Here is a 12,392-nt window from a genome sequence, read left to right as displayed (position 1 = left end):
CTATAAGAAGGGTGATAAAATTGCAAATTAAAATATGGGCACACGTGGTGAGTGTAACACTATGTTCGTTTGGTATACTACTTCCGTATGATCCACTTACCACTGCTTACCACTGCTTACCATTATGCGACAACGATCGTTATTTACCTTTACTTGCTGGCTTTCGTCTTATTCAGTCTCCAGAGAGTTTTATAGAAAAAAAAAAATGATAAAAATGAGATGAAAGAAAAAAAAAAGATTAAAAAAAAAAAAGACTCATGTTGCTTATTAATAATATTATAAATATTATATTATTGATCGAAAAATGAAAAAATATACTTGTGTAGCACGTGCTTTTAAACAAAAATGATATATAAATTTGTGATCATTTAATTGATAATTTAAACCTTATTGTTGGCTTCAGTGGTCTCATTGCATGTCAGATCAATCAAAATTATTTTATCAATTTCTTTTGTGGTTGTTGGTAAATTATAATTTAATTAAGACAAAATATTATTCATATATTCTCATACAATAGTGTAATAACAGTGTTTAATTATTTGCAAACTCGTTCAAGTAAAAGCACAAACTAAGTTTGAAACATTTGAGTAAAATTATTTATAAAAAAATTTCAAGTCTTGAATGAATTTCACATGCAAAAAGACCAACAAATCCAACGATGAAATTTAAATATCTATTAGCAATAAAAAAAAATAAACAAGTCAAAGAATAATTAAAAAATAAATCGATTATATTAAAAAAACGAAATTTTATAAATTATCTTTAGAACATGAGAGAATTCGATTTATTCAGTAAAAAAAAAAAATTTATCAAACAATGCAAAGAGTTGAAATAAGGAAAAAAAAAGAACAAGAAGATAAAAGCAAATGATACTAGTCAAGATGGAAATGCCTCGTGAAATATCATAAATTATTTCCGATAATCTATAGTCTCATGATGTTGGATGAAAACCAAGAATTATCTAAGATTATTCAAAGTTTAACATCATTTTGTATGTGAGAGAAATTTAAATGTCATTTGCTTCAGGACATTGAAAAATGACTAGTATTGCAGCTAGTAAGAGGGTGAAATAAAATATAAAAAGGAAAAAAAAAAAAATCTAAAAATAAATGGGGTAGTTTTCATGAGTATGTAACACGCGAGAAAAGTCATCGACCCGATTAAACACGTAAATGATGCACATTATATAATTCTTTAAGGCGACTGACCTGCACCAACTTTTGTTCATTCAAATGTCGACAAAATAATAAATAAATAATATATATCTGCACGCGATCAAATTATTCATGTTTACATATGCCATACTTGGTAAAACATAATAAAAATATATATATTTTTTTTTAAATTTTATAATTTTATTTTCTTTATGATTAGCATGAAATAATTCAAGTATCTGCTGGATATAAATTCAAATTTTACAATGTCAATTGTAAATTAGAATCAACTGAATTTTTTAGTAGCTCAAAGGACATACGAAATCCGTATTATAGATTTATTGGTCTCCAAAGTAACATAATATATTATTCTCATTAAATTGAATTGCTTTTTTTGCTTTTTAAATTTATTTTTCTTTTTTTTTTTTTTTGCTGTTTATATTTATCTTATCTTGTTTTTTATATTATATTTTTTTTACACAGTACAGTTGAATTAACTCCTTGTTTTATTATTAATTTTTCATTTTTTTTTCTTGTGGTTTTTGCTTGTCAGTACAAATGTTGATGATTCAAAATAAAAAAAAAAAATGAAATAAAAATAAGACAAAAAATTCGCTTGAGAGATTTTCAATAAACCTTTTTTTTTTTGCTGGAAAAAAGTATCTTCAGAGATTAGGGTTTGAATTATGGAGTAAATACGACTGAATGGTCGGTTGTATATAATCAAAAAAATATAAAGATATATAAATATATGACAAATATTTTTGATTATCCACTGTGTGAAGGTTTTTTTTTTTTTTTTATATTTTTTTTTATATTTTTTTTATTGTTATTTAATCCTGAAATAAGTGTAATATAAAAATTTATAAGTATTATTATTATAGTTATTCGTAAAATTGTTTCATATTTCATTTTCAATGGTTTATATTCCCAGGCAACGAGGCCAAAAGCAAAGTCTCCCGGCAGAAAGCACCAGGTCCACATAATCGATACGCCAATTTCACTGTCTCGCCTGCGCTCACACAATTTCTCCCTCGAGTAACCAGTATCATCAATTTTTTTATTTTTTTCTCCTTTATTTTTATTGAAAATTCTAGCATGTTGTCATAATTTTGACATGTTTATGTTTTTAATTTTTCATTCGGTAGAAATATGATTAAATAAAAAAAAAAAATTAATGAAAATTTTTCAAATGAAAAACAAAAAAACAATAATGAAATTGAAATTAAAAAAGGGTAATTTAATAAATTAATAATAATTGAAAAAATTTAAAATTATATTGATGAATATTTTTCTAAAAATATAAATATAAAATTAGATTTTTTTTCACAGTCAAATTATTTATAGGACAAAAAAAATTTCCTTATCTTTTTAACATAATTTTTTTTTTTATTTTTAGTCACGGGAAAAAGTTTTATTTAAACCACCCCTCTTTTGCGTATTGCCTTATTTCTTTGGTCCCTTTAGTATCAAGAGAAAATTATATATATATGAATAAAAAAAAAAAAAAGTTGAAAGTTAATCCCATTTGTTCGGGTTCCAAAGAAACCTTTATCAACAGTGAATCTTGTTGTAAAATCATTCAGAACGTCAAAAAAATTTTTACCCAGTGCAAATGAATAAAGTTTTTTTTTTTTTTTTTGAAATAAAAAATTTTAAATTCCACATTTTTCATTATGAATTATTTCTGATAAAAAATTTAACAATTAAAATGAGAACAAAAAAATTTAGAGTTCAGTCTGAGTTTAAGATTGATTAATTAATTTTTTTTCTCTCAAATTTAATTTGTTCAGAGGGTATATATACTTTGTTTCGATTGTTCTAATTTTTAATAGACATTTTATATTTATTTTTAAACTGGTGACGAATTTAGTTCAAATCATAAATTTAAATCATTATGCCGCATTGCTGATATCGTGATCCGTACAATCGTCTGCAACGCCAAACTTCTAGTTAAATACTTCAACTTTGCTGACTTTTCATTTGTACATTATGTGAACAACCCCAAGTTATCGACCTGCAGTGCATTTATACTTGCTTGCACGCCATAATAAAAAATAAAAAAATACGCGAAAATCTATAAAAAACTTAATGGTGCAACCCTACACCAAGTTTCTCAATTAATATCTACTCATCAAAAAATTTTTTTATACTTCGTTATTGTTATACACACTAACAGTAATTGTTAATTTTACTTGTTAACAAATTTTTCTTCAATAGAAATTAGGCAGTTTTTAATTTTATCCTTTTGATCATTTTTTTTTTTTTTTTGCTTTTATTTTTTCAAGAACTTATTTTGTTATTATAATAAAGCCTCGAAAAATATTTACCTCAGGGCTTTTACAGCTCTCAAAATAAATGTATATTATTAAAAAAACATTTTTAATTTTTTTAAATAAAAATGTAGATAATTTTTAAATAATAGAAACTTTGTGTTGCTTGTTATTTAATTTTTGAATAGAACTTTTGTCTGCTAAAAAATTTAATGACAAAAAACAAGTGCATGAGAAAAGTTGGAAAAAAGTTTTATGAAAATGTGTAATGAAAAACTGGTGAAAACAAATTTCATTACCGCTAGAGATACACCACCAAGATTTTTTTATTTTATAAATGAAAACTTTAAACAAGTCAAATGTGTCGGTTCATTTGGATTTATTTTGTTATATGGAAAATTTTTTATACTGATAGCTAGAGCTCTCTCTAAAATATCAGTCGAACTAAACGACATTCATTTACCAGAAGAGCACAGAATATTTTTTTGGTCGTGTTCAGTTTTCCATGTTTATATTTACTAACACATTTGACATTTCCAACACTGCTAGTCTAGCAGACATTCAGACAACCTGTTATCATCATCTCAAACGTCTTTTGACAATTGACATTTTAAATAATTAAAAGTACATACATCTAAAATAAAAACAAATCAAAATGAAAGATGGAAATCAAATAATGGCTGAATCCCTTAAAAACCAAGTATGTAAAAAGTTAATTAAATTATATTAATTATTCTTCTTGAAATAATTAATTATCAACTAGACTATTGACTTTGGACTTTGAACATAATATTACAATTACCACAAACATTATATTTTCATTATAAAATAATTAATTAATTTATTTTTATAATAAAAGAAAATTAACAGAAATATTTATTTAGATGTTAATACTTTTTTCTATTACAGGGTATTAAATATGTATTTGGAATAATGGGACATCCAGTAATTGAATTGGCATTGTCATTCCAAGGTGTTGGATTACATTATCTTGGTTTTCGTAATGAACAAGCAGCATGTTATGCAGCTCAAGCCTATGGCTACTTGACACGTAATAAAATTATTATTTAATTTGCATGACAATGCTATAATTTTAACATGTAAATAAATTTAATATCAACAGGAAAACCAGCTGTTGTTCTTTGTGTATCTGGACCTGGAGTTTTGCATGTAACTGGTGGAATGGCAAATGCCCAAGTCAATTGTTGGCAAGTCAATCCGAAATAACACTTGTCAATTATTCATTTTTTTTTTTAGCTCTTCAATGTCTTCAATATATCTTGATTATTAACAATTTAAATTTTATTTTTCTAGGCCAGTTATTGTAATTGGTGGATCATGTGCTGAAGATCATGAAGGTATTGGTGGCTTTCAAGAGTATCCACAAGTCGAGGCATGTAGACCCTATTGCAAATATTCAGCAAGACCACCATCAGCATCATTAATTCCTCTTCATGTTGAAAAAGCTGTTAGACTATCAACTTATGGTCGACCTGGGGCAGTGTACTTGGATCTTCCTGCAACATTATTAAAACAACAAGTACCAGATGATTCTATAGCAAATGTCATGCCATGTCCATCACCTCCACTCATATTTCCTCAACAAGAAATGATTGAAAATGCTGCAGATTTAATTTGTCAAGCAAAAAAACCACTGATAATTATTGGAAAAGGTATATTAATTTTTGTAGAATTTATTTTGTATTGATGGATAAGTAAAAATTCTTTTTAATTATTTAGGAGCTGCATATGCAGTTGCTGAAAATGAAGTACGTAATTTAGTAAGCTCAACTGGTTTACCATTTTTACCAACTCCAATGGGTAAAGGTGTTGTTTCTGATAATGATCAACACTGTGTTGGAAGTGCAAGAACAACAGCACTATCTCAAGCTGATGTTATTCTTCTTCTTGGTGCTAGACTAAATTGGATGTTACATTTTGGACGTCCACCAAGATTTCAATCTGATGTTGATATTATACAGGTAAAAATTTAAATTATTTAATTGTTGAGAAATATTAAATTGAATAATTGCTTTATTGTAATATAAAGGTGGATATTTGTGCTGAAGAATTACACAATTCAGTGACATCAAAAATTGCAATTCAAGCTGACATTGTACCAACTGTTGATTTACTAGCAAAAGCTTTAAACAAACGTCATTTTAAAATTGATAAAGTTAATCCATGGTGGAATAAATTAACAATTGATGGAGCAAAAAATAAAAAAATGATGCAGGTATTTTAAAAATTACAAAAATCAATAATTAATATATTATATTTTTATATTTTTAACATTTAATTTTATCTTTAGAGAATGGCTGATGATACTTCAGTTCCTTTAAATTATTACACTGTTTTTAAACACATTCAAGAAATCATTCCAAATGGTAAATTTATTTATTTCTTTAATTTTCGTTTTCAAACTTTTATTGCTACAAATTATTTATTATTTTTTTTTTCTAGATTGTATAATTTGTTCAGAAGGTGCAAACACAATGGACATTGGTAGAACAATATTGTTAAATACAAAACCAAGACATAGAATTGATGCTGGTACATTTGGTACAATGGGTGTTGGTCTTGGTTTTGCTATATCAGCTGCTCTTTATTGTCGAGATTTATCAACAAACAAACGTGTTATATGTGTTGAGGGTGACAGTGCATTTGGATTTTCTGGAATGGAAATTGAAACAATGTTCAGGTTGAGTAAAAAATTAATTAATTAATAAAAATTTTAATGGTTACCTTAATCAAGTTATTAAAATTATAGATACAAGCTGCCAATTATTATAATTATTGTTAATAATAATGGTATTTATGGAGGTGTTGATAAAGAAACATTCCAGCTTATTCAAAATGCTGGTGAATCAACTCAAGTGTAAGTTGACATAAATTTTTAATTTCCAAGTTATGAATTTAATTATTTTTTAAAATATTATTATCAGGACACCACCACAGTCATTAACAGCTGAAACTCATTATGAAAAAATGATGGAATTGTTTGGCAAAAAAGGACACTTTTGTACGACCGTTCAAGACATTCAAAAAGCATTGAAATTAGCTCTTCAGGTACTATCAAAATTAATACTTAAAATAATAATATAAATTTAATTCTATGTTTATTTTTTAAGGTCACTGATTCACCGAGTATTATCAATATCATGATAAATCCTCAAGCAGATAGAAAAGAACAAAAATTCAGCTGGTTAACCGAATCAAAGATATAAATTTAAATAGAAAATAAAGTAAGTGAAAATATAAATAAATAAGATAAAATACTTTAATATTGATTACAATAAATGTGCAATACATTTTTTTGAATATATTTATTATAAAAAAAAATATGGAAAAACAAAACTTTAATACAATATTTTATGAGAAATCATTTGGCTAATGATTGAGCTTCTTTTAAATTTTTAAGTAAATCATTAATTCGAAGATTAGCCAGGATGTCATTATTTTCATCTTCATCATGAGTTGATTTTAATAATTCACCGATTGATTTTATACCCAAATCTTTTGCTCTATCTGATAAATACTTATTTGCTTCCATTACGTTCATTATCATGTCTCCTTGACTATCAGTAAGTTCATTGATCGCTGTCAATTTTTGTTTTCTGTCAAATGAAAAACATGATATATAAACAATAACAAAAACTTAACCTGTTGATTTTTACAATGTATACATTGTACAACTTACATTTTTAATGCAACATTGTTTATTTCCAATAATACATCTTGCACTTGTTTTTCTGGTGCATCACTTGTTTGTGACATTTTTAAACAATTTATTCATTCGCTATGTTGATTAACAATTTAATTTGCAACAATATTGTTATTTATTTTTTGAAAAACTTGAACATTAACAACTCTATGTCAACAACTATTTGTCAAGTCTTCAAGCATCATGATTATCATCCATACTCCATTTATTTATTGACTTATTTATTTATTGTGATTATTATTTTAATGTCATTTATTTTTTTATTTATTTATCTATTATTATTATTATTATAATAATAATATGGTTTATTTATTTAAACAAAAAAATCCTTTTTTACCGACAATAACTTTGAAGTTAATTTTCTCAACGATAGAGGGCTCAGTTGTGAATTCAAGATGGCCGCTTGATTGCTAGACTGACAATATGTGCTCCGTTTTGTGGACATTTATTAACAATTTAAATTAACTAACAATTATTAATTATAGTTTAATTAGTCAATAAACTCATCATGAACGTATTGTGCGATAAATTAGTGCGGGTCTTTGAGTATTTTCTGAAATATGAGCATTTACAAATTTGACAATTTTGTTGGAGCTGAGCAAAAAAAAAACCCACAAAATGGCGTAATGGCAAGTAAATATTATCAATTAATGTAAATATTATTGTATTATTTTTCATTTTTTACTTATTCAAATATAACTTCAATAGTTTTTTGCAAAATAATTGAAAAAAAATAAATATTATTTGAGGTTAGTTTGTCAAGTGAATAAATTTATAAATAAAAAGTTTTACAATATTTTATTTGTACATCGATATAATTGTTGTTGCTCCGAAAACTCTCTTTGCGAATAAATTGTTGACCGGAGATTCATTTGTTTATTTATAACAATAATTTAGATTATTATTGACACACATACAGACATTATGTACATGTATTCACACACATACATGTAATCCACTCTTTTTTGCTGTCAATAATTATTTTACTCCAAAAAATATTCACAGTATGATGTTTTATAAATTATTTTAATGTTTAATAAATTATTTTAATAGATACTGAAAAATTTTGGGAGATAATAGCTGAATCGAATGGCGATGATCTTGTTGGATGATGATGTTGATGAACAAGAAAAGATGGTAAATTAATAAATTGGTATTAAATAAAATTATTTATTCAACACTCTATTTCAACACTTGCTTTATTAAAAAATTACAGGTATTAAATATTCAAAAGCTGGTCAAGACAACAACTCAGCTGATGATAAAAAAAATGATTGAACTGGTTTGTCATTGGAGCCAAGACCTTGCCAAAGTAAAATATCGATAAGCTCCAGCCCTAAAAAGAATAAATAATGTCAAGTGCAACTTCAAAAGACTCTTAAAGTGTAATAAGGTACGTTGGTTTTGATTTCAATTCTCCAGATGGTTTAGAAAATGATTGAATTGATGCTAAACTATTTGGTAATTTTAATATGCGATTTGTTGATGAAAAAAATATTCGTGAGTGTATGTAATGCAATCAACTACTGATACACTTTAACCACCAACAAAGTCAAAACCGAATTTAAATCGTCAATAAAAACACCTACATCATATTGTGCTCTAATGATGATGAATCCTTGATGATTAAAAATCACTATTTAATTATGTTAATGCTCCAGTACAAATGGATTAATGAAATCTTGACTTTTAATGAATCATAACACCACATGAATTGTCTATTTTTTTATTTTTCAAAAATCAATAACATCAACTACAAAGATGATGTTGTTGATGTTTATGATTATTATGATGATATACCACTTGTTGCTGGTGTTGATGTAGATTAGATATTAGCTCCCTGAGTTCAAATAGTATTGAATTATCAGATAGACTTTTTAATATTGGTGATCATTAAACTCAAGAAGGCATTTCAAATTCGTTTTAAATTGTGGTAGGGATATAGTGATAGTTGTCGGTGTTTCTTTGGTAAGCTTGTGTTGTTGTGCGGTCTTGTTGCTCCAAGAATATGGTGCCTCTGATGGCAGATGGTGCTGCATCAACATCATCATCATCATCAACAGATTCAAGATCTTGTTTAACAATTGATAGATTTTTCATCAACAAATAATGCAATAATTAAAAATACATTAAAATTATTTTATAAAACAATAATTAATATGATTTGTTTGATTTTTTCTGTTATAAATAGTGAGTGAAGGTGAGTTCGCGTGTGTCCTGCTGCTGCTGGTGAAGTCTTCGTCATTAACTACCTAGGGACTAATAAGACTCCTGCATGGGATGATGAACATCTGTTTAAAAGGTAGGATTTCATTTAATTAATTGTTTTATAATCGTAAGCATTACATACAGGTGGTACTCCATCATCATCAGTAGATCTAAGATTTTGTTTCAAATAAATATAGTACTCAACAATATATAAATGAAAAAAAAACTCAATTACTTAATAAACTAATAATTAATATGATTTTTGCAGATGGTGCGTGTGAACTTGCTGAAATCATCATGGCTTACCTGAGAGATCAACTTACATGAGATGCCGGGATTTATGGACGCTAAAAAGGTAGGCCTCTATTTAATATAGAGTATTGATTAAACCATTATATAAAAAATTGTATATACGTCTTTGTTGCTTTGAAAAACAAAAGATAATATTTTTCGAATCTCTGTGTAAGTCAACAATATATTTTCCATGTACCTTGACCACTTTTCAGCTAAACCTGATTATTATTATTTCACCCCCTATTTTATTAATTCAAATTATTTCTTTACCAGCTGCTTTTAGCGCAGGTAAAAAAATCAATATATTTTTAAGCTTGCGTCCTTGATTATTATTTAATTTAATTTTTTTTTTTATTTTATATTTTTCATTTTCAAGTTGTCTAAACTTAAAGTCCAATATCAAATATTGAATTGAATTTTAAGAACATAAGTCTTCCTCCCAGCGATAGATTGTGTTTTCAAAAAAATTTTTAATTCCATTGTTTCTTTTTTTTATTTATTTATTTTTTTTCGTTGCCTCCCTCATCATCCTCATCATCACCATCATCATCATCATCCTTTCCGCCTCCTTGACGTGTACCCTCCCCAGCATCGATTCACTGTACAAGCAACGTCATCTATCACACTGTGCAAAACGATATATATTTGTTTTTCTTTTCGTTCCTTCTAATTATTTAGTCTTGTTTTCAAATCTTAAAAAGTCAAAAATCAACACCATCATAAATATATATCCATTTTTTTCCATTATTTCTGACAGATAAATTTAAAAAATGATTTTCATCAATTTATCATGAAAATTCAAACCTAAAATAATTCAAAAATTCTCCCCAATATGATTTTAAGATAAAAAATAAAATTAAGTAATTATAAATTGAAGAAAAAAAAAAAAAAGAAAAAATGACTGCAAGACATTTTTTTTTATAAGAAAAAATCAAGTGACTTTAAAGCTCATTGTTTTAATGAGTTTGTCAATTTATTATTATTTAATATTTTTTTTTTCATTAAATAATTATTTTTGAAGAGGTATGAAGTATATACCTTGAGTTATAAACGTTGGGTAATAAATCACAACTGAGATATCGGCACCTCCTCCCGTCTGTTTTGCCAGTGCATTCAGCCACGTCCCAACAGTCAAGACACACTTTGCTCTTATGTGTATACGAACCCACCTTTTCTTTTTTCTATATCTTTGAAACATGACATTAATCTTTGGATACCCTTACTTGTGGCAAGCATGAATCCAGTTTACTTTTAAAACCTAAAATCATTTATTTTTTTTTTAATACTCATGTACTTGGAAAAATTACTTTTTTTTTTTGTTTTTCCTTTTAATTTTATCATTAATTTATTATTTACTAATAAATAAAAAAAAAAATAATATTAATTAAAATTTTTAAAGTAGTAAAAATAAATAACTGAAGTTTTCTACTTTGGTGATAATTTATTTATTTATTTTTTCAACTAAAAACAACTCAATTGAGATGAAAATTATTTGACTGGATCAGTAGATGTAGATGCACCTGTGGATAATAAATTTATTATTTTAAAATCTCAAGAAAATAACAGAAAAAGATAAGAAAAAACTAAGAAAAAAAAAAATCAATTTGAATGATATTCACGTATATCGAGTTGTCGCGTGCTGGTCCTTCCGGTATAAAATCTTTTTTCAACGAAAATACATTAATATTTACAGAATCTTGTAAAAAAAAAAACACGTGTCCATCGAGACATTATCACCAAGCACTTTCGTCGGGTTGCATCCCGAAGTAGATTCACCATCTTAATTTTCAAATTTTTTTTTTCTTTTTCGTTTTACATGTGTTTTTATATGTATCTTTTATTTTATTTTTATTTATTTTCATTATATCATTTGATGAGATCTTGTTTTATTTATTTCTTTATTTATTTTGTTTATCTGCAAATTAAAAAAAAAAGAGATTCTGATCGTTGTTGGGGGTATTGAATAATACGAGGTAAAAGTGTAAAAATAATAATGATGATAAAATAATGTATTCGAGACAATGAGAACTGATGAGATGTTTCAAGATGAAAAAGAGAAAACAGCAGGTTTTATAAACGCAACGCTATATACCTGAGTATTTTCCATTCTTTTTTATAATTTTCTTCTTTTTTTTTTTTTTTCCTCGAGGGAATTTAGGCGCCTTCATTTTGCTCTCGTTTACAAATATATATTTAGATATATTTTTTTTTCACCTGAATTTTCGCTCTCTTTTCTCGTCATGATGATGATTTTTATTTTTTTTTTTATTTTTTCGGAGCCAAGAGTTGACAGGGTTGAGGTTGAATGATATATTATTATTTCTTAGAGGATGAATGTGCTTTGAAAAACTTTATATTGTTTTCGAAAATTTCACTCTATTGTCTAAAATTTTAGTGGGCAGAAAACTGGTTTCACGGTTAAAATTAGCTGGAAAATTATTTTTTACTCCCATTATTTTTAAAGGTATAATAAATTCCCTTAAATTATATATAATTATTTTTATTTTAACATTTTTATATATATATATTTATTAAAAGAAAATGAATAGATTTTATTTATTGTTTTTTTCTCTTCATTAGAAATTGCTCAATTGCAATATAATAACAAAAATTCTCACATTTATATATATTTATTTATATTTTTTTTTCAAATTAAAAAATTTCCAACTCAAGTGTCAATAAAATTTAAAAATTATTTAATAAATTAATTCAATATAGGCGTGGATCATTGAAATGAAT

General features: G+C 26.0%; 2 protein-coding genes across 2 annotated transcripts; one reads left to right on the top strand and one right to left on the bottom strand.

Annotated features, from left to right (window-relative positions):
* Positions 1 to 3,966: 3,966 nt before the first annotated feature.
* On the top strand, positions 3,967 to 6,741 carry LOC122855352 (2-hydroxyacyl-CoA lyase 1). The gene is made up of 11 exons (XM_044156645.1): positions 3,967 to 4,127; positions 4,337 to 4,478; positions 4,551 to 4,635; positions 4,742 to 5,100; positions 5,168 to 5,409; positions 5,478 to 5,663; positions 5,739 to 5,814; positions 5,891 to 6,128; positions 6,198 to 6,305; positions 6,373 to 6,496; positions 6,559 to 6,741. Exons 1-11 carry the CDS (start codon positions 4,083 to 4,085, stop codon positions 6,652 to 6,654), a joined length of 1,701 nt encoding a protein of 566 aa, XP_044012580.1. The 5' UTR covers positions 3,967 to 4,082; the 3' UTR covers positions 6,655 to 6,741.
* A 68-nt stretch (positions 6,742 to 6,809) lies between these two features.
* On the bottom strand, positions 6,810 to 7,239 carry LOC122855355. Its single transcript, XM_044156647.1, has 2 exons — positions 7,128 to 7,239; positions 6,810 to 7,044 (listed from the first exon to the last, which is right to left on the bottom strand). Exons 1-2 carry the CDS (start codon positions 7,202 to 7,204, stop codon positions 6,810 to 6,812), a joined length of 312 nt encoding a protein of 103 aa, XP_044012582.1. The 5' UTR covers positions 7,205 to 7,239.
* Between the last annotated feature and the right edge of the window lie 5,153 nt (positions 7,240 to 12,392).

This window comes from Aphidius gifuensis, linkage group LG4 (assembly GCF_014905175.1).
Source record: "Aphidius gifuensis isolate YNYX2018 linkage group LG4, ASM1490517v1, whole genome shotgun sequence".
Classification (NCBI taxonomy): domain Eukaryota; kingdom Metazoa; phylum Arthropoda; class Insecta; order Hymenoptera; family Braconidae; genus Aphidius; species Aphidius gifuensis.
This window is presented reverse-complemented; position numbering and strand designations above follow the sequence as displayed.